Source organism: Biomphalaria glabrata, chromosome 14 (genome assembly GCF_947242115.1).
Source record: "Biomphalaria glabrata chromosome 14, xgBioGlab47.1, whole genome shotgun sequence".
NCBI classification, from domain to species: Eukaryota; Metazoa; Mollusca; class Gastropoda; family Planorbidae; genus Biomphalaria; species Biomphalaria glabrata.
The window spans coordinates 30,624,488-30,647,642 of record NC_074724.1 but is presented as its reverse complement, the minus strand read 5'-3'; the positions used below and the strand labels follow the sequence as shown (position 1 = coordinate 30,647,642).

At 34.8% G+C, this 23,155-nt stretch overlaps 1 protein-coding gene across 2 annotated transcripts; it reads left to right on the top strand.

The window, feature by feature from the left end:
* The first annotated feature begins 1,242 nt into the window (after positions 1 to 1,242).
* Positions 1,243 to 22,683, top strand: LOC106055130 (glycerol kinase-like). 2 transcript variants are annotated; one of them, XM_056010884.1, is made up of 19 exons: positions 1,250 to 1,332; positions 1,542 to 1,624; positions 2,425 to 2,500; positions 2,849 to 2,922; positions 3,480 to 3,586; positions 3,842 to 3,919; positions 4,231 to 4,310; positions 5,404 to 5,541; positions 6,822 to 6,931; positions 7,086 to 7,188; positions 8,083 to 8,193; positions 9,926 to 10,006; positions 10,199 to 10,277; positions 11,385 to 11,481; positions 11,721 to 11,805; positions 12,975 to 13,095; positions 13,371 to 13,511; positions 18,156 to 18,233; positions 19,441 to 22,683. In XM_056010884.1, exons 3-19 carry the CDS (start codon positions 2,438 to 2,440, stop codon positions 19,536 to 19,538), a joined length of 1,644 nt encoding a protein of 547 aa, XP_055866859.1. In that variant the 5' UTR covers positions 1,250 to 1,332; positions 1,542 to 1,624; positions 2,425 to 2,437; the 3' UTR covers positions 19,539 to 22,683. The 2 variants fall into 2 exon arrangements, with proteins under 2 accessions (XP_055866860.1, XP_055866859.1); XM_056010885.1 differs by having other exon boundaries at positions 1,243 to 1,606.
* Positions 22,684 to 23,155: the final 472 nt, after the last annotated feature.

The window sequence follows — 23,155 nt, the reverse complement described above, 5'->3', positions numbered from 1 at the left end:
AATTATGACCAATAGCCAACAGGGCTTTAAAAGCGGTATCAGTATTGGAGGCGAAAAGCTGACTAGTGTTAACAGCTTCAAATACCTCGGAGCTATTGTCTAAGATGAGGGAACAAAACCCGAATTATTGGCCCGAATAGCACAGTCCACAGCAGCCCTTTCAAAACTTAAAATAATATGGAAAGATAAGGGCTTAGCCCTCGGCACCAAAATCAGACTGATGCGCTCTCTGGTCATGGCCACATTTTTATATGCTTGCGAGTCGTGGACGTTGAATGCAGAGCTTGAGAGGAGGATCCTAGCAATGGAATTGAGATGCTACAGAAAGATCCTAGGTATCACATTCAAACACCGCATCACAAACCAAGAAATCAGAGACAGGGTTACTGTAGCGATCGGAGCCCATGATGACCTGCTAACTATTGTGAAAAGACGAAAGCTTAATTAAAACCTTTGGCCACATTACAAGATCTACGGGGCTCGCAAAGTCGTTCCTTCAGGGAACAGTGCCAGGGGAAGAAGAAGGGGCAGACAAAAAAAGCGATTGGAGGACAACATTAAAGAATGGACAGGCCTGCCATTGAGAGAGGTTCTAAACAAGGCACAAAAAAAAAAAGAGAGGAATGGAGAAAGACGGTCGACAAATGTTGCCTGGTGCCCCAACAGTCCAACAGACTAAGGGATAGGTAAAGGTAAAAAGGTAAATAGGGGCCTACTGTTTGAATGTTTCATTTCTATTATATTGTTGAATGTTTTACTACTATATTAGGCCTACGGTAAGAACAATCTGGTATAAACTTTGTCACATGTAAATTATGAGTGAGTCTGGTGTGAATGTACACTTTGGTTTCTTATAGTTATAATGTTTTTTGTTTGGTGTAATGCACAAATTGTAAGACAAATTTCCATACGGACAATAAAGATTATTATTATTATTATTAGGCATACATGGTTTTAATATCTTCGTTTGAATGTTTTACCGCTATTACATTCTATGTCGTAAGCATTTGTTTTTGAATGTCTGGAGCTTGTATGCATTGCTATTTGATTCTCTCCATTTCTCTGCGTTCGATTTCTCTGCGTGAGTCTCTTTGGACAGAATGGCCTGCGACTTGTACCGTGACCTCTGTCGAAGGTGCCGCTTGTACCGTCTCTGCATGTTTATTGGAGGCTTGTACAATTTTTTTAAAAATTGAAAAACTTTAATAAACACTCCCCATGTCAACAAAGGGAAACTACTACAATTACAAAATAATCTTGCATTTTGATCTTGAAGCAAATATCCAATATTTATAATTTTAATTTATAGGTCTAGCTCTACTAGGACACTAGGTCTAGATCTACAATAATATAATACATTAGAATTAGATAGATCTATCTATTCACTAATATAGATATTAGATAGAGTTTAGATCTTTATAGAAATTATACATTTAAATTTTAGACAATTCGTCAATTCCCCTTTACGCTTAGCCTTTTACTACTTTTAGCTGACTTTAGCGTTAGCCACTTAATTTCTTAAACTTTACTTTAACTTAAAGGTCTTTGCTTCTTTACTGTGTCAACACACTGTGAGTGACTGTGTGAGTGATTCACTCAGGCTCAGGTATTCACTGTTATTCAGGTACTAGATTCAAGATCTATATACCCATATTAGATCTAGTATATTATAACTATACTATATAGACGAGTCAATATAATATATAGACTACTCTAGACTAGAGTTGACTAGACTCACTAGAGTAACAGAGTTAGATTAGTCTCTAGATAAGATTTAGTCTTAGATTAGACTCATTACTGTCACACTATCACTATATAGAATCTAGATCTATATGCATTCATATTCTGTTTGGCATTGGAACAAATCCATTCAAATTCATGATGATTCATGATTGATCATTGCAGATTGGGCTCCTCAATTCAAGAAAGTAGAAAGCATAAAAAAGCCAAAAATTGAAAGAAACTAGTTTAGATTGATTTAGACAATTTAGACTTTTAGATTCTAGTCTAGAATCTATAATTTATTAAATCTAAGGGTATTATAACTATAAGTTATGTCTAAATTTAGAGCCTTAGACCTAGAAAAGACACAAAATATATATAGATCTAATATAATATACTAATATACAGACTCTGTTATTGTTAAGTTCAAGAAAAAGTTGATTATATTATCCGCTATAGTCCATTATATTTGAACTTGGATTAATAGTTTATAGTTAATGTACGTTAGTTTTTATCTAATAATATTGTCATTTTGCTTTATAAAATTTTATATAGCTCTGCCACCATTAAGTTTCCAATTCTGTTATTCTTGTCCTTAAACTTTACTTAAAATTAGTTTAATAAAAAAAGAAGAAAAAAAATTTATTTCTTCATAAATTAAGTTTATTATGTAACTAATTATTAATTTTTTTTAAACTTCAGATGCAATAAAAGAATGACAGACGGTCCCAATTTGATTGGTGCAGTTGACCAAGGAACAAGCAGCACCCGTTTTTTGGTACTAAACAGTTTTGGGGCATTTTCTTGTGATTTAATTTAAAGTTAAAATTATGATTAGCTAAATGTTAATGCTTAGTCTACATGGTAATAAACATTCAATGATATTAATGGCATTGAAACTAGTTTAAAATCAGGTACTCATTAGAGTTGGGTGAACTCAGGGCGCCCTAAAATCCAGAAATTCGAAGTCCCAGTCTTCACCAAGAATTGAACCCGGGGCCCCAGGTTTGGAAGCTAAGTTCTTAACCACTCAGCCACCACATCCCCATTAACTAAAACTAATATATACAATAAGACTATTTTTAGAAAAGGATTTACTCTTAGATACAATAATTTTCTCCAACAGATATTCAACTCAGAGACCTCTGAAGTTATCACATACCATCAAACAGAAATCAAACAAGTTTATCCTAAAGAAGGGTAAGTGAGGATAGTGGAATGAAATATTTAGGAATATTTTCTTTTATCCTATGAACCTTTTTATGAGCTTTTTGAATTGTAATACCTTACAGTTATTTGGAATGCACTGTATTGAAGAGTTCAAATAATTTGCAGCAGTTCTTGTCTCACTGTAAAACACACTCAAAATTAGTCAGTATTATTGGTGTGACTGTTAACTTTGTTAAGCGTATCAGTTCTTCAACTTATGTCAGCTTTCATACAAAAGAATGCAACAAATAAAGAAAAATTGTCAAGTAAATGTATCTTTTCAGACCTTGACATCTATGGGGGAAGATAATAAAAAGCTCATCTGATTGTATAAAAAAAATTCCACTTTCAGACCTTGTGGTCTATAGGGCAGATGATGTAAAGGTCATCTGTTTCTGTCGCCTATGAGTTGGGTGAAGTACAAGACGCCAGCTGGATTGGCCATCATTGACTGTGTGGCACTACCATTTTACATGTTTTCTTTTTTTTATAATTTATAACTAATATACCGGTACATGTATTACAAAAAAATAAATAACTTTTGACAGATGGGTGGAGGAGGACCCTATGGAGATATTGGAGTCTGCCAAAATTTGCATTGATAGAGCTACTAACAATCTGATTGGTTTAGGGTTTGAAGCCAGTGATATTAAAGGTAATAACTGCATTAGGCATTAAAAGTAATAGTATTATTTATAAATATTTCACTCTAGGAACACTGCTTTTAAATTTTAATTTGCTTTTAAAAATTGTAACTTACAAATGTATATCTATTAAATAACTATACCTTTAAAAAAAGTTAAATAAGAAAAGGTCAAGATAAAAAAAATTATTTTAACACTCACACACAAAATATGTAATATCCTTTTATGCTTATAACTTATGCTTATTCTTTGTTTGTTTTTATTAGCAATCGGCATAACTAACCAAAGAGAGACAACAATTGTTTGGGATCCTACAACAGGGAAGCCTTTATATAATGCTATAGGTAGTGTATGCTGTCTCTTTGAGAGACTATTTCTTTAACAAATTGTAAAGCTAAAAATATAATGTTAATATTTTCTAGAGTTTTGTTGAGTAACTATATTAAATTCCATTAGTATCTGTTTTAAATACAGAAATGAAAACTTCATAGTAATCAAAACAACAATTCAATTTTGTGCATATTTACATTATCTGTTGCTATACAACTACACTACATTTCATTATGTATAATTAAATTAACTGTGAGTGAATACAAAAAAAAAGTAAATGTTTTTAAATTAAGATTGTTTTAAAATTTTATTCTTCAATTACTAGTTTGGCTGGACTTGAGGACAGCGTCTACTGCCGAGGAGCTGATTAAGAAAACACCTGGTCGAAATAAAGATTTTCTTCGAGTAAATACTTTTAATATGACAATTTTACTATCATTAGATTTTTTAATTTTTTTTTTTGGGGTAGTAATAAATTTTATTATTATTTATAGTTTGTGACTGAGCCTTCCTATGGTGGAGGCTGCCAATACCTGAACTATCTATTGCTGGTTCACATGGTGCACTGTGCAGGCCAGATTTTGACTCTGCTTTAGGAAGAATTAGGAAACCATATTTCATTCATATTCTATTCAACTGCCCAGACTTGCTGAATTCTAGACAGGTCATGGACCTGTATGGTTACATTATCCACAACAGCAGGGTTTCTGTCCACGGCTTTTGCAAGAGAGGGTTTTAGCCTCAAATGGAGTGTGATGATGATGTTCAATAGTGTTATATTTAGAATACAGTCAAGCTAACTGTATTGACTTTGGTAATATCCTAGTTTTGTTTAGTTCAAAGTTATTCTTAAAAGTCCTTGCTGAATGTCTTTTAAGAAAAAAAAAAGTTTATAGTTACAATTATTAAATGTTAAGTAATTGTTATTAGATTTGATGTTGTCAGGTTAATCACATCAGCCAGTTATTAGAGCAAAGTTCACCTTTCAGACCATCCAGTCTTTAGGCAGATGATGTAAAGGTCATTTGTTTCTGTGGAACACAGTTCATGAGGGTGTCATGGCCAGCACAATGACAAACCGCCTTTTCCCCAAATTATGTCCAGTACCCATTAAAGCTGGGGGGACTCAGAGGCGCTCAAAAGATCCCAAAATAAAAAAATCTCAGTTTTCATCAGGATTTGAACCCTGAACCCTCATTTTCAGAATCCAAGCACTTTAACATTTAGCCACTGCACCTCCCCAGTCATTAGAACCAAAACTATTTCATCCTGATGTTTAATTAACTGATTTGATTGTATTAGCACATCTATCTAAAATATATGGTAACACTATTTAATTTTAATAATACTTTACTCCACAACAATAACATTTTTACCATCACACACTTCGCTATAAAAATATGGCTTGTTTATACACCAATTCAATGCCACATTGTAACTTGATGCAAATTATTTTTGAAAATGATTTTGAAACTCACTCTTATCTTCATGGACTCAGGGTCTTTGCGGTCTTCCCATCTCCACATACTTCAGTGCTGTTAAACTGCGATGGTTGCTGGACTACTCGGAGGTTGTAAGGAAAGCTGTAGAGAATGGCACGTGTTTGTTTGGTACAGTCGATTCCTGGCTGCTCTGGGTAAGTTGACAGGTAACATCTAAAGAACAATGATTTCTCTTAAACATGCAGGCAAATATTTTTGGACTTAATTAAATTTTCTCTTCTTCCTATTCTGTAATTTTTTTTGTATTAATTTTAAAATTAGAACTTTCATCATCATCTTTCCTTTGTCTTCCTCATGGAACATAGGCCCTCAGTAAGAGCATGTCACTCTCCACGGTCTCTTGCTAGTTTTTTTAATGGCTTCCCAGCTCTTTCCTGTCCTCTCGGCTTCGTCTAGTATACTGCATGGCCACATTCTTTTTGGTCTTCCTCTGCATCTTGTGCCCTGGGGGCTCTACTCTAAGGCCTGTCTAGCAGGTTCGACACCCGACTCGGGCAGAGTTGTGTTTACTGAGCGCCTAAAGGCAGCACGGAAAGCCAACTCCATGTGTCATAAGCTTCCCTTTTGTTTGGATAAAAGTCCATCTTTGTTTTAAGTTTCTTTCAATATCTTTCTTTATCTCTTCTAGTTGGACTTGTATTTCAGACTTCTTGCTTCTGGCAGAATTTCTTTGTGCTATTTTCCACTTTGTTTTATTTCCCTAATTTAGTGTGTGCATTCAGGTTCATCTGAGAAGTTTTGTTGTTCTGCTATTGCTAAAATTGGGTCTAAACATATTTAACTGAAAATAGATTGGTCAGTAAGCAAATCAGCAATCAAATATTAGACTGTAAAAAAATATACTCGATTTAAAAGGAAAAAAGAAATTAGATTCTTTCAGTTGGATGTTGCTGTCTGGGGCAAGTACATTGAGAGCATTGTATTGTTTCTGTTGCTAATGAGGTATAATAGAGTTATATCCCTTTGTTTAACATTCCCAGGGGTATGAATGTAAACAGTATATAGTTGATGTAGATTGAATGTTTTGATTTTGGGTATGACACAGTTTAGTTAGTTAATTAGTTGTTATCTTGAAGTAGAATAGAAGGTTAGTTGAAGTTTGTTGTTAGTAGAAGATGTTGCCTCACTGTGCACTCTGATAAATGATTAACTATCTGATCAAGTTGAGTCTTCTAGAAGAGAATGCTATTGGTAGATAGATGTCCCTGTCATCCTGTTGGAAAATAACTGGACTAGGGGATGAAGTTGCTCGCCAGCGATCTAATCACTAGACAATAAGCCTTCACAACCCCCTTAAAAGAAAAGCAATTACATTATTACTACATGTAGTAATAGGATAGTTTTTTAAATTTTAAATATTATCATGATATTTATGAAGAATATTATATTAACCCTCTGTGCTTCTCTGATGTAGAATCTAACTGGAGGTAAAAATGGGGGTAAACATGTAACAGATGTGACCAATGCAAGCCGAACAATGTTAATGAATTTAACTACGCTGGAATGGGATGATTTCCTATGCAGGTATATATATAGTTTTACATTTTGAAATAATAAAATTGTTTATTAGCCAGGTCAGTTTGGTTGTTTTTTTTGTGTGTTTTTTTTTTGGCTTATTGGAAAATGAAAAAGGAATTGAACAAAAACATTGACTGTTTTATGTTTTCTTAACTTTCAGGTTTTTTGATATACCTAAACAAATTTTGCCTGAAATTAGAAGTTCCTCAGAAATTTATGGAGAGCTTGCAGTTACAGATCTCAAAGGAATCAAAATTTCTGGGGTGAGATTATAATTTCATTTCTGTTTTTACTCTGAAGTTATTAAGCTAATGAACGGCCTAATGTAAGGCCAAAAATTTATTATTCCAAATACATTTCAATTTTGTTATTGCTTTTGAATTTTAAAAGGTGGGTGGAAAAATCTGTTCATAAATCTCCAATTTTTGTGAAAAAAAAAATTATGTGTCCTGATTTATTAAGAGACAGGTGAAGAACTTAAAGGAAAAAATAATTTAATAAGTATGTTATTGCTAATTATCTATCTTACTGCCCTTTCTCTAGGCTCACAATTCCATTTTCTTTCATATTTCTATACTAGCTTTCAATCTTTTAATAGCAGGATATAAATGATATGTTAATGTGGTTAGTAAAGACTGGTAAGCTTATTGTAAAAAAAAAAAACCAAAAAAAAACGAAAGTTCGCCTTTCAGACGTTGTGGTCTAATGGGCAGATGATGTTAAGGTCATCTGTTTCTGTAGCCAACGGTTAAAGAGCAGGGTGTCATATGGCCTGCACAACAACCAACTGTCTTTACCGAAGTCAGGTACCCATTAGAGTTGCGTGAACATGGGGGCACCTAAAAATCCCGAAATTCAAAATCTCAGTCTTCACCTAGATTCGAACCCAGGACCCCAGGTTCGGAAGCCAAAAGCTTAACCACTCACCCACCGTTTCCCACAAGCTAAATTGTGAATTTGACAAAAGTTTGTATTTTTATTGACTGGGTATTAATAATAAAAACAGTGAGGAATAACAAAAATTCCTTTTTCTTTGTTTCATTTGTATAAATTGTTTGTACTATATTTTTGTTTATATACACTGCTTGTTCACATTTAATTCATAAGCTAAGTTGAGCGATTGAATTGTATTTTTTGTTGTTGTTTGTTTTTATTAGATTTTAGGAGATCAACAGGCTGCTTTGGTTGGTCACAGCTGCTTCAAAGTGGGTCAGGCTAAAAATACATATGGCACAGGCTGTTTCTTGCTATACAACACTGGCCTATGTGTGAGTGGATATAATTTTTTTTTAATTAAAGTTGCTGAATTGTAAAAGATGCTGAATTGTATGTTGGTTGTATTGATCACAGCAAAGAAATATTGTTGAGTTATTTAGGTCCATGCTTCATTTACTCATTTACATTATTAGGAACAATTCAGGCAGGAGGAACTCATTAGTCTAGAAGGAGAAAAAAAGCTATCATAGCATTTTCTAACTTTAGGCTGAGGAAAAAATCATGAGCTATTGAGCTTTGGGCAGATTGCAAAATATAGTGTTATAGTCTGACAGATTGCAACATGTAGTGTTATAATCTGACAGATTGCAACATATAGTGTTATAATCTGACAGATTGCAACATATAGTGTTATAATCTGACAGATTGCAACATATAGTGTTATAGTCTGACAGATTGCAACATATAGTGTTATAGTCTGACAGATTCACTGATGCTGCTGATCCCAAACTGCTATCTGGGGACAACAACCATAGCTAATACTCAAGCTCAGTGTTTCCCAAACTGTGTTCCGTGGAACCCTAGTGTTTCAGGAGGCCTGAATAGTTGTTCTTTCCTAATTGATGATGCCAATGTTGATTTGACCCCATTAAACTAAATTGATTTTTTGGATTCATAAACTTTAATTTGTGTTGTATAACAAGAGCATGCTTTCTCCTAAAATTTAATACCAAATATAACATTTTCTGATAACAAACAAAAAAGTTATTGAAGTTTATTCATTACAGGATAATGAAATACAAATGAGCAAAATAAATAATAATATTGAAACGAGGAAAATAATTATGGAGAGAAAGAGTTAATTAACTAGTAGGCCACCACAAAGAATTAATCTCTCTCAAAAATAAGCAAAGTGTTCCACTAACTACTCAGAATGTGTGGAGTGTTCCATTAGAAAAACAAAGTTTGGGAAACACTGATTTAGCTAATACCCCAGCTTTTAAATCATTCAAGTTCTATGAGATGAAATTCAGTATTTTTATGACTGAAGGAGACAAAGCTCTACTAGGTTGGCCTTCTTCAGAAAGTAGTTAGGTAGACAAATCTTTAAAATAATTACCTTTACAATTCTAAAAGTCAGCTCACTAAAGTTGGATAGATTCTGGAACATTCTCAAATCACAAGAAAACATCATTTCATCTTCATCTAAATCAATTTTAGGATTTTCACCTTGACAATAAAGTGACCTATCATTCAGTTACCATTAGATTAATGTAGCATAATGATTTTTTAAAAATTTCTTTTGTCTAGCACAACTTTCATGCTATAAGCATGTTCAGTCATCTCTCAAACTCTTTTGTGGACCTATGGGTGGAGGGGGTATCTGGGAGAAGGTTTGGGTGCTGCCTTTAAGCAATCTGTGAATACAATGCAGCTTGAGTCCCATTGATAGGCAGTTAAGCCACACAACTCACAATAATAACAATAGGTTAATTATAATAATTTAGTTAGCTATTTTAATGCAATCAGTTTTGAGGACAAGTGGATCATAACACACATTTTAATCATCACCATCAAACTCCATATGAGTGAGGGCTTAAGAGAGACTCAGATCCTCTCTTGCAAAAGCCCTGGACAGAAACCCTGCTTGTTTGTGTAGTACATACATGTCACCATACAGGTTGAAAATTTTTGGTTTCCCTGACCTGTCGAGACGGAGACTAGCAAGTCTGTGGCAGTTTTAATAGCACATTTTAATAGAAGTTTAATTTTTTTGTTATGTAGCCTGTGGAATCAAAGACAGGGTTGTTGACTACAGTTGCCTACAAATTGGGTAGAAACCGGCCAGCAGTCTATGCATTGGAGGTGAGATAGTTACTGCTAGCATTTTGTTTGACATTAAACTATGAACACTTATGAAAATAGTGCAAAAGAAAAAGACCATTTCAACTCTTTGTAACATTTGTAAATAATAAAACAAAAAATGTATTTTATTTAAAGTTCTATTAGCTAATTAGAGCTTGCTTTTAAAATATGATTATTGAATCTAATTGACAGGGTGCTGTGGCAATTGCAGGAGCGTGTGTGGCATGGCTGCGGGATAATCTTAACATCATAAAAACCTCTTCAGAGATAGGTAAGTACAACATTTTATGTACTAGAAACAGGAATAAGCAGAGCTGGTGAGGTGAATGGGCACAGAAAATCATGTAGGGATAAAAATTCTTAAAAAATTTGATACGCTCTTACAAAAAATAGAATAAATAATTTTCCCATCGGTGAAGACTTTCTATAAATCTCATATTTTTGTAAAAAAAAATGTTCTTACAGTATAAAAGAGATCTAAGCTGTCTCATTCTACTTTAGGCAAAAACTCTAAAATGTCTGCACATCATTTCTTCAACTTATTTTTTTTTTTTGTTTGGCGCCTACAAATATAAAAATTTGAAGATCATACTGAAGGTTTATTGGTAACAAAAGTTAGATACCTGTAAAGTCTTTTTATTTAGATTATTCCAATTTGATTTTTGCTCTATTTTAGTTTTTCATTACAATTACCTTTCTTTTATTCTATTGGAGTTGGCTGCATTCACCTTTTATCACTGATCCCAACAAATTTTATGATTTTTTTAAAGTTTTTTTTTTAATCTTTTAAATTTTTACCAAATATAAAATACCTATATGCTATTATTGATATCATAGAATTGATGTCTTCTGTTAAAAATGAGTAACGAAAATTCTAAAATTTGCACAAACAAATTCTAAATACAAACCTTGGAAAATGATGATGAACATTGGCCAAAATATTTCTTGAAATGGATGCACAAATATTTAACTTTATCCTGTAAGTTACAGACTTTCTTTCAAATTTAAAGGAATTTATTTTATGCATACATGAAACATTACTAAAGTAAGCTAGAAATTAGTTTTGAAAAATAAAATGCTTCACGCAAATTAGAGGAAACTATTAAAGTAAAAATAACTTGTTCTATATCAGTGGTTCTCAACCTTTTAAGCTCGGCGACCCTTTTTTCAATCCCCAACTCTTCCGCGACCCCCATCAACACATAAACACACAAACAGCAATAGAACAATCCATATTTTCGATGGTCTTAGGCGACCCCTGGCAAACCGTCAATCAACCCCCAAGGGGGTCGTGACCTACAGGCTGAGAACCCCTGTTCTATATGGTAAAAATTCAATCTCATTTGCTACAGTTTTTTTTTCTATTTCTTTTATCTAGAAAAGTTGGCAGCAGAAGTGGATGGTACACATGGTTGTTATTTTGTTCCAGCTTTTTCTGGTCTTTTTTGTCCTTACTGGCAAAATGATGCTAGAGGGTAGGTCTTGACATTATTCTGAGATATTATGACAATATTTTTAAGTTTTGAATATTTGATTTCTTGTTGACTATTGCCCAAGTAAACTTTAGTACAAATTTCAAAACCACTAAGCATATTATATGAGATTTATAAGCTTAATCTTTTCATTGTGAGTTAAAGTTTCAGGAGTCTAAATGCTTTAGGATGGCAAAAATGAATGATATGCATATAATAAATGTTTATTTAAATATTCCCAGGATCATCTGTGGACTGACTCAATTCACTAATAAAAAACACATTGCAAGAGCAGCATTAGAAGCCGTCTGCTTCCAGACCAAAGAGGTTGGTATGATAAATTATTTACATACAAGTACTTTTTCAGGCCTCAACTCAGACTAGAATACACTTAGCAAAGAACAAAGCAGCAGCCTATTGAAGAGAATATCTTTCAGAGACACCTGTGATCAATATGCTACACCTTTTGCTTTTCCTGGAAATACATGATGTCAAGATTTGGATGCTGATGCCAAGCAGATGGGAAAAACATGGAGACAGTTGGAGAGACTTGTCCAGAACTGATATGCCTGGAAGATGCTGATTGGTGGCCCATGCCCCAGACAAGACCACAGGCAGAGATTAGATTACACTAAGACAGGAAAGATGATAATTGTCATAGACTGTTGCAAAGAGCAAGAAGAAATAACCTAGTTCTGAAAATTTAATTAAGCATTTGTCTTCTGTAAATAGGTGGTTCATTCTGAAATAACTAGGCCCAGAAGTTTTACAATGACTTTTTAAAAAAAAACTATATATATAGCCACACAATTAAATTGAATGGATCAAATAATTTGGTTCATTTAACTAATATTATTGGATTGAGCATAACAAATATATATTCATTGTAACTCTTTATTGTGGTTTACGTTAATGGTGGTATCCTTTTTGGATTTATTGATTAATGTATTCAAAATTTATATTCTTGGATATGTTTTGTCATTTATTTATTTTGAAGTCAAGTTACATTTTATGAGGAGATGGAGCTGGTGAATTGTTTTGTGACGTGAGAATGTATTCAACTCAACTGAGTATACATCTATCTGTTCAACCAAATAAAACAGACTCAAGAATAATGCTAAGGAGAAATTGTGATCAAATAGCCAATAGCTGTTAACTGCTACTCATAGAGCACACATTTCCTCACTACTGCTTTGAAATTACATAAATATCTCACACGATTGAGTTATTCCTGTTTGAAAAGCTTGCATATCACTGCTTAACATACAAACGTTAAAAACAACACATGATTCTGAAACATTTTTGTAATTAGATAATCTAATGATAATATAATTTCTGAGGCTATTGTATAGCCTAATTGAGAAATGTTGAGTTTGATTTACTTTGTGGACAATATTCCTCATGGTGCAATCATTACAGCCATTCCAGTCTATATGCCATTTTTCCATTATTTAAAAAATAGTTAATTATAAAATTGAAATTTCTTTTTTTCTTAGATTCTCAATGCCATGAATAAAGACAGTGGCATAGACTTGACGAGTGTCAAGGTTGATGGAGGGATGACTGTCAACTCACTTCTAATGCAGATCCAGGCAGATGTTCTGGGCATCCGTGTTGGTAGGTCCAGACTGAGTCCAGAGTCACTTACAAGTTTTAATATCATTAGCTCTACTAACCAGCTGTTAACTTCCAACCTTTGTGGTCTGCAATGCTTTGTTCATTTTTGTGTTTAAAATAAGGTATACTTCTTTTCTTTACAAAGCACATCATTTTACATTTTTGTGTGTATGTGATCTAACCTTTAAAAAAATACTAAAGACTATGTGAGCTCAACCAGTAATTGTTTACCATAATTAAGATAGTTCCTATTCTATAAATATTTGTATTCACAGTGAGGCCTTCCATGACTGAGACAACTGCCCTGGGAGCGGCCATGGCTGCAGGTGTGGCAGAGGGTATTGATGTTTGGGAGAATTTGGACAACTTGACACCTATTACCTGTGATATTTATGAGCCTACCATCTCAATAAAAGGTGATTGTTCATTTTGGTCAAAACATTATTTCACATTACGCAACCCTAATGCAAGATGGCAGAGGCTAATTTGAAAGTATAGACTTTTTTCAATATCTTAAGGCTAGCTTGTGTGTGTGTGTTTTTTTTATTAAAATAGAAAATTGTGTAATTTAAAATAAAGTCAGATCTTGAAAAACTGGTAAATCAAATGGTTGCAAAGTATATAGGTCACATTTGTGACTGTATAGTCACATTTTAGGACTCTTAGACACTACCTTATATAAATTTGAATCTTATTTATTTAGAGATAGTTGTACTCTTAAAGATGTGGCCTAAATTTTACACCTAATTATCTTTTGCTATATTATATATTACTCCGGATTCTAAGCATTGTTCATTTTTAATATAAGGTAATTAATAACTTTTTGTATGCATAGGATGAATAAATATAAATTCAAAACTAAGGAATTGGCTAAAAATTTAAATTCCCTCTCAACAGATAAATGGGAAAAAATCCTGTTGCCAATTTTGTTTTAGAACAGTGTTTCCCAAACTTTGTTCTATGGAACACTAGTGTTCCCCAAGGCCTTAATTTGAGAGACAACTCTTCACTCCAAAACATGAAGTGATTTGCCTGAAATTTGAAATCTCTAAATTAAATGGTGGCTGAGCATTAAAGCACATGGCTTCTGAATTTGGGGCCCATGTTCGAAACCTGGTGAAGACTTGGATTTCTAATTTCGGGATCTTTGGGCGCCTCTGAATCCACCCAGTTCTAATTGGTACCTGACATTAGTTGGGGAAAAGTAAAGGCGGTTGGTCGTTAATCGTGGGCCATAGAAACATCATCTGCCCTATAGATTGCAAGATCTTAAAGGGAAACTTTAAAAAAAAAATTAATGTAACAAAAATGTATAAAGTTACTTAGGGCACACTTTATTTTCTTCTAACTATTAAATAACTTTTTTTAGGCTTCTCATGAACCATTGACTATCTTTAAATTATTGTGGTGAAATAGTTACTATTTGTTTATGTTTGTGTAACGTCGTGAGAATGTGTTCACAACATTGATCTAGTGTGCTACTGTCCAAGTCTCTTTCGTCAGTTCATGTGTCGTTCTAGTTTAATAAAGCCTTGTTTTAGGTTACTCTTCAGTGTCCTTTATTTCTTATTACAATTTATTAAACTAGAAATTTTCAATTCCATGGATCTATGTGCCTCACGTATCTTTTTTGGATTTTCGTTCAACACTATTCTCAGTCTGTAAGTAAAAGTAGTAATACAAATAGGAAATTAGAAACGTCCAGAAACAGAATCTACATGGCCTCTACACATCTTTCTCGCACTACTCACGGCCATATTTTCGCTAAAATAAAGTACAAAGATGAACAATATGAAAGTGTTAAGCTCTCACTACTAGATGGACTAGTATCTGATGTAATCTTAGGGCTAGATTTCATCAGCCAGCACAAAAAACTGATGATCCCATTTGAAGGAAAACGAAGCACTCTCCAGGTCTGTACGCTGAAAGCTGCACGAGTTGAAGCCCCTCGCCTCTTCGCTAATCTGGCTCCTAACTGCCACCCCATAGCCACTAAATCTAGAAAATATTCTATGCCTGACTCCAAATTCATTCAAACTGAAATCAAGAGACTTCTATCTGACAAAATTATTGAGCCTTCCACGTCCCCGTGGCGAGCCCAGATAATTGTAACAACGAATGAAAGGCACAAAAAGAGAATGGTTATCGACTATAGCCAAACCATCAATCGATTCACTTACCTCGACGCGTATCCCGTGCCAAAAGTTGATGAACTGGTGCAGGAAATATCTAAATACTCAATGTACAGTACATTTGACCTCAAAAGCGCTTACCACCAGATACCTATCAGGGATGATGAAAAGCAGTACACGGCGTTCGAGGCTGGCGGAAAGCTTTATCAGTTTTGCCGCATTCCTTTTGGAGTGACAAACGGAGTCGCCGCATTTCAAAGGACGATCAACACAATAATTGAGGAGGCAGGGCTACAGGACACGTTCGCTTACGTGGATAACGTTACCATCTGCGGACTTGACTCCATTAGCCACGACCAGAATCTACAGAGATTTCTCAATGCCGCTAAAAAGTACGGTATCACCTTCAACAATGATAAAAGTGCTATTGCGACTAATAAAGTATGCCTCCTAGGCTACGAAATCTCACAAGGGCAATTAAGACCAGACCCCGAAAGATTTCAAGCATTGAGAAACCTACCTCCACCACAAGACATGAAATCACAAAAGCGGGTGATTGGACTACTGTCCTATTATTCTCAATGGATCCCAAATTTCTCCAACAAGATCCATTTATTGGTGAACAACAAAGCCTTTCCTCCCCCTGAACAAGTACAACAAGCTTTTAAACAGCTAAAACACGAACTTGAAAACGCTGCTGTGTCGATGATAGACTACAATCGACCACTAACAGTCGAAACAGATGCCTCTGACATCGCGATTGCCGCCACTCTTAATCAAGACGGCCGTCCTGTCGCCTTCTTTTCAAGAACACTCACTAATAGTGAACGCAGACACTCAGCAGTGGAAAAGGAAGCATACGCTATCGTAGAAGCCCTGAGAAAATGGCAACATTACCTTATCAGTAGACCCTTCACATTGGTTACAGATCAACGCTCAGTGTCTTTTATGTTTGACCAGCAGAACAAGGGCAAGATCAAAAACGAAAAGATTCAAAGAGGCGACTGGAGCTTAGTTGTTTCCAATATGACGTCGTATATCGACCCGGGAAACAAAACGCTGCGGCGGATACCTTTTCAAGGAACCACTTTGCTTCAGCAATGACTGGAGAAGACCTCAAACTGTTACACAACAACCTCTGTCACCCAGGGGTCACGAGACTCCTCCATTTCGTTCGGACTAAGAACTTACCTTTTTCCTGCGAGGACGTCCGCAAAGTGGTAAACCAATGTAAAACTTGCGCTGAACTGAAGCCTAGATTCTTCAAACAGTTTTCAGGCACCCTCATCAAGGCTACCCAACCATTTCAGAGAGTAAGCATTGATTTTAAGGGGCCACTCCCATCTGCTACTCACAACAAATACTTATTAACAATGGTGGATGAGTACTCACGCTTCCCATTTGCCTACCCATGTCCCGATATGTCCTCATCTACTGTCATAAAGTGTTTAAATCAGCTGTTTTCCTTAGTTGGGATGCCAGAGTACGTCCATTCTGACAGAGGTACGTCCTTTATGTCGAGGGAGGTGCAATCCTTTCTGCACGAGAGGGGAATAGCTACAAGTAGAACAACAGCTTTTAATCCTTCAGGCAACGGACAAATTGAACGACTAAACAAAACTCTATGGAACGCTGTTACTTTAGCACTGAAAGACCTCGATCTCCCGATCTCAAGATGGGAGCTTGTCTTGAACCAGGCCCTATACTCGATTAGATCATTACTATCTACGGCAACAAACGAAACTCCACATGAGAGAGTTTTCCGGTTCAACCGGAAATCCTCCTTCGGGATATCTATCCCCACTTGGCTATCTAGCCCAGGTCGAGTGTTGCTGAGAAGAGAGAACCGATCTTCAAAGTATGATCCTCTCTCGGAGGAAGTCGAATTGCTGATGTGTAACCCCCAATATGCCGTCGTACGGTTGCCCAGCGGTAAAGAGGAGACGGTCTCTCTAAGACGCTTGGCTCCCACCCCCTCCCCATCCACAACAACAAGTGAACCTTCGTTCTTCGCTCAGGGTGAGGATAATGAATATCCTTCAGAAACTCAAAACACGGAAGTACCAGCCAACACCCCTACGGTGATACAAGAAAGGAAAGAACCCCTGGTAGGCTCTGAGGACCTCCGAGCGCTTCCTCTTGAAAATACCCCACTTGATGCTCAAAAACTCACTAGTGACTCCCAAACTGTAGAACAGGATAGTCAACCCCGTTACAACTTAAGAGAGAGAAGAACCAGACCGAACTATAGAGTCTAGAGTTGTTTCTTTATTGCACTACCTATGTTCTACATAAACTGGCATTGTTTATCTTTTGCTACTGATACTAGAGTTTACTTTTCACTTACTTACGTGCATGTTTACTTACTACACTATTTGTTAATACTTAAAACAGAAACTAGTAATTGTTTATAAGTCATACAACAGATACTGGTTTTTAGGTTTCTTTGTATCGCCATTTATTAATGTTTACAAGAGAAATTAATATTTCGACACTGTTTATTGATCTATTATATTACATGCACTGGCATTCTCTTTTTATTTATGCTATTGGCCTACTATATTACTATACTTGCTATTTTAATTCTAGGCGGGGTGAATGTGGTGAAATAGTTACTATTTGTTTATGTTTGTGTAACGTCGTGAGAATGTGTTCACAACATTGATCTAGTGTGCTACTGTCCAAGTCTCTTTCGTCAGTTCATGTGTCGTTCTAGTTTAATAAAGCCTTGTTTTAGGTTACTCTTCAGTGTCCTTTATTTCTTATTACAATTATATTTCATTCAAAATAATTAAATGAAAATCCTATTCATGTGATGAAAGGATAATGGCCTAAAAAAATATGAGAAATCATTTTTTTAGCATAGACATTGTTGACTTTGATTGTTAAAGTAATGCTCATTTATGTATACTTGTGCTTATCCTGCAGAAGGTGAAGACAGGTTTGCTAAATGGAAGGCAGCTGTGTCAAGAAGCATGCACTGGGAAACAGCCTGGAAATCAGAAAGTAAAGAAAACTTATTATTGTTAATTTTAAGTCTATAATTCTCCCTCTCTAGTGAATACTTGATTGAGGTTTGAGGTAAATTAAGGGCAAGAGGTCATTTTGAGGACTCTATTTGAACCTTGTAAGTTATAATGACTGGATTCTAAATAATGGTGCCACACTTAATTATAACAGACATGAATTCTGTAACAATACATTTTGAACACACATTGCCATTCTATTGTCCCTTATCATGACTTGACTTTAAAAATAATTGCTATAAATTTCTAAGCTGGTTCTTGTAAGTTGCAGTCTAAACTATCTCCATACTTTGGTTGAATGGTTATTCTCTCTCAAATTTGAATTACCTGTTATTGCTTTAGTAATGTAAATTACTACTAAATTGATGCCATCTGAATTGCATAGCATTCCTTTGGATCACATCAGCTTGGTCAAGAGAGGGGCCTTCAAGCATGAAAAACACACAATTCTGTTATCCTATGCCTTGTAATGTCTGGAGCTGCTGCAGAGCAACTAGGCCAGTTGTTTATATTAGTCACATTTATTGTCTTTCCAGACAGAAGAAACCATCTGCTGTAGAACAACTGGGCAAAATGTTTATATTACATATATCCACTGTCTTTTCAGACAGAAGGAGGCCAGAGTTACAATTATTTCTATACATCTTAGAGAATGTTTAATTTGGTAAATATTCTGGTACTTTAAAGCTCTCTCAGAGCTAATGTGACAGAAACCAGCAAGCAAATTTTTTTTCTAATCAGCCAGAAAAAACAAAGAATTAGCAGAGTTTAAGTATCTACTTAACATCCACAGCTAGATTGACATATGGATACATGTAGATTGTAATCATCATCTTTGAAGTAACATCTGTAAATTCTAAGATAAGATATTATTAGTGGGAAGCGTGATCGAGAGGCTAAGTATGCTTGAACTTGGCTTGTCTTGGTTACCTATAAGGGGGGGTTGAGGTTCGACAGCCGACTTGAGCAGAGTTGTGTTAACTGAGCACCTAAAGGCAGCAGGGAAAATCCATCTCCCAGATACCCCCTCCCCCCACTGGTTCACAAAAGAGATTGGACCATAGTGCTCTGAGCTTGCTATAAGCATGAAAGTAGCGCTATATAAAAGCTATAATTATTATTACTAATTAACTAAAATTTTGTTGTTCTGTAATTTTTTGATTCACTCATTTAATTTTTTGTTTCAGGAGCAACAAACTTTTGGGATGTGATGCCGCCTGGTCTCTTTTTGTTTTCCAGTTTTGGTCTAGTCATCATAGCATCTCTTGTGGCCAAAGCAAGATGATTGATGGAATGAAATAGTATTGAGTTTATTGTTAATGTCAAGCCATTCAAGTCAATTACATTGTAAACCACAACAAAACTCTCGAAGGTTGATGATTAGTTTTGTTTCATTTTAAACACTTCTGTTTATGTATTCCACCTAAAGGAGTTTACAATGTATATACAGAGGCCTTACGCATGTGATTCTTTCATATAGTCCAGATTTTTTTAAACATGTAAGTTGATTTTCAAATTTTATGTGAATTTTTGTCAACCAATCGTACAAACATTTTTTTTTTGTGCAACGGTCTCAGTCTAATACATTTTTTATGGACTTGAGCCTTTTTGCTCAATCTTCATTTTCATTGCTTCAAAAGGCATATACATTTTGTTATTTTAATGACATTTGTTTATTATGTTTTGTATGTAGGTCACAATGTCTTAAAATATGTTTTGATGGCTCTTAATTCTTTTTTTTTTTTTTTTGGCATAGCTGTCTTCCATGCTCCTATAGCATGCTCATTAAGGTCTGGTCCAATCTGTTTTGTTGACATATTGGTTGTGGTATTATCTGGCTGTAGGTTTCCCTGATGCCTTTAGGGAATCAGCAAACACAACTAGGATAGAGTCAAAGGTCAAATTAAAAAAAATTCTAGTTTACATCAGGGTAGAAATTGGAGATGCACTCAACTAGGTAGCAAATTGATTTATACCACACATCCCACAGAATCTTTAAATTACTTATGATCATTGTTCTATTGTGTAATTAATAGAGAGTTATTTTGCTTAAACTTTGATAACCTTTTTGTTTTATTTGTGTCCAGAGCTTTAATCTCTATAGCTTGGCTAGGAGATTTTATTCATGATTGTACTTGTAATCTTTTAACAAGCCTCATATAGAAGTGAAAATGTATTTAAGTTGATAGTTTAATCAAATGTATAACTTTAAAATTTTTCCTGTCTAAAAATTGTTACTTGTAAAATGGTTTAGATGTTTTGGATGTTCCTTCAGAGTTGAAGATAATTTACTTCCTAGTCCAAACCTCCCGCAGGACGTTGGGGGGATAGCAGCGGGCAGGGTATGAACCTGGGACCATTAGATGACCAAACAACAGTCTTGCATGCATTACACTCGACCAGGCAGGCATTTAACAACTTACTTTGTCAACAATGATTAGTAATTCTTCTGTTGATAGTTAAAAACTTACATTTTAAAATAATATTAATAATTTAATTTATAGATCGCTGTTAACAAACATGATGTAGGCTCAGGGCACTGTGATAACATTACAAATACATGTGCTAGAACTATTATTGGTCTAATACGTTTTAGCTAGCAAAAAAAAAAATATATTGTTTGTACTTTGCATTCAAGGAAAGGATTTTAAAACTTTTTTTTTATGTGTTTGTGACATTTTTCCCTCATTAGTTGTAACCTGGGATCAGCACTCTGTAAGCCCTGTGACTGGATTCTAGAGTTTATTTTGAAGCACTATTTAAATCTTGTAGGTTGGTGCAAATTAAACTGTTACAATGCTTTTTTTTTTGTTCAAAAATAAGTATGGAAAATATCTATTTACCATCATTTGTAATGAGGGGCATGGTGGCTGAGTGGTAAAGCACTTGGGTTTGAACTGGAGGGTCTCAGGTTCAAATCCCAATGAATTTTGAATTTCTAGATTTTTAGTCTAATTGGTACCTGGCATTTGCTGGAGAAAGTAACAGTGGTAGGTCGTTATGCTGGCCACATAGCACCCTTGTTAATTGTTGGCCATAGAAATATATGATCTTTACATCATCAGCCCTATAGATTCCAAGGTCTGAAAGAGATACTGCATTGAAAACATAATCCAAACAAATGTGTGTAAGCTAAATATTTTTACAGGTTTCCATTCAAAGTTGGTGAAAACCAAACTCCATTTTTTTTTCATTGCTACACATTTCTGTTTTTTCATTGCTACAAAAGATGCTTTGTTTTTTTTTTGTTTTTTCCTATTAACTTTAATTCTCCTCTTTGAGGCCATCATTGCATGCTTATCAAATAATTTCATTGTAACTTTTAATAAATATATCTTTTTCATGTAAGCCACTACACAACCTTTAGGTTTTTGTGACCTGTGATTTAAATTTTGTTTGGTTTGATTTTGCTCATATATTATATGGGCCAGTGTAATTGTTTTTAGCACATATGCAATGTATTTTTCCCACTTGTATTTGGGGGCTAGCATTGTTTCCAATAGTGCTGGAAGTTTTGGCAAAAATCATTGAGGTCAAGCCTCTTTTGGTAAATTAGATTCTTTGGCTACTGGCTTACAAAGATAATAGCTAACCCAGCACTGTGAGGCTAGCCATTCTGTCCTAAAAAGTTGTTGTTTTTTTTTAGTCAGGTATGCTTTATGAGGTTTAATTGAGTGCAAACATCACATCTACTGTATCGACAAATTTAGGTGTTAGCAGTGGATTAAGAGTTTAGGTACAAGAGTTTCTGGTGCATTTTGTGGCTGAGTGGTAAAGTGCTTGCCTTCTGAACCAAAAGAGTCTCTAGCTCGAATCCCGGTGAGTTTAAATTTCAGGATTTTTATGACACCCTTGTACTATGTTGGGGACGTAAAGGTGTTTGTTGTATAGGTCACATGACACACTTGTTTACTGTCAGCCAAAGAAATATATGCGCTTTGTATCATCTGCTTCCATAGATAGAAAGATCTGTAAGGAGATATTTTTACTTTACTATTACATTCTGCATGCAGAAAATAAAAAAAAAATTAAAAATTTGCAATGAAACTCATTTATTTTAATTTCAGGGCCAGTCTGTTATGATCTTCTTTTCTAGATCAAAGTATGATATTCACACCATATACACTGTTGTCTTCCAGTCCTGGTTTTAGCAATGTAGAGATCTGTGCAAGATCTTCTAAAGCTCATCTACTAGAGGGAAAACATGGGGTCTTCCCCCTCTTTCTTTAAAGTGATCCAAAAATTTACAAAGATACACACACACACACAAGTACATAGCTTGCAGTGACCATGATGTTCACACACACACACATTACATAGCCAGGAATAGTCTTGAGGTACACACATACACATATAATCTAATTTCATCACTTGAACTGGTCATGAAGTCAAAGTCTACAAGAAACAATGAATAGAAAATGTTTTTTTTTACAATACTTCTATTCAAGTTAGAACTTCATGGACCCTGGACCCGAATCTCAAAAACGGCTCCAACAGCTGATCTGTATTGCTGAGAAAAGAATTACTAGCACATTGGCCACATGGGGAAAAATCTAGTTTGACTGTTTTTCAAAGTAAAAAAAGAAATAAATTCAAATTTGGCTAGAGAACTATTTTTTTGCATAGTCTTCTACTTCTAGATCTAAAAGCCTATCATTGGAATATTATATAGTGTACTAGATGTATACATTCCCGGCATTATGTAACGAACACTTAACATAGTGATACTCTAGTGAAGCCTCTTGTTTGTTATAAATATGTTTCATTACTTTTGTTCTTGAAGAGTTATGTTTCTGTGTGAACTTGTTATGTCCAAATTTAAATAGACTTCTGTTTTCTATGTCAATTCATGTACTACAAAAGCATAACAGTTAAAACACGTAAAAATTATAACTATTTGAA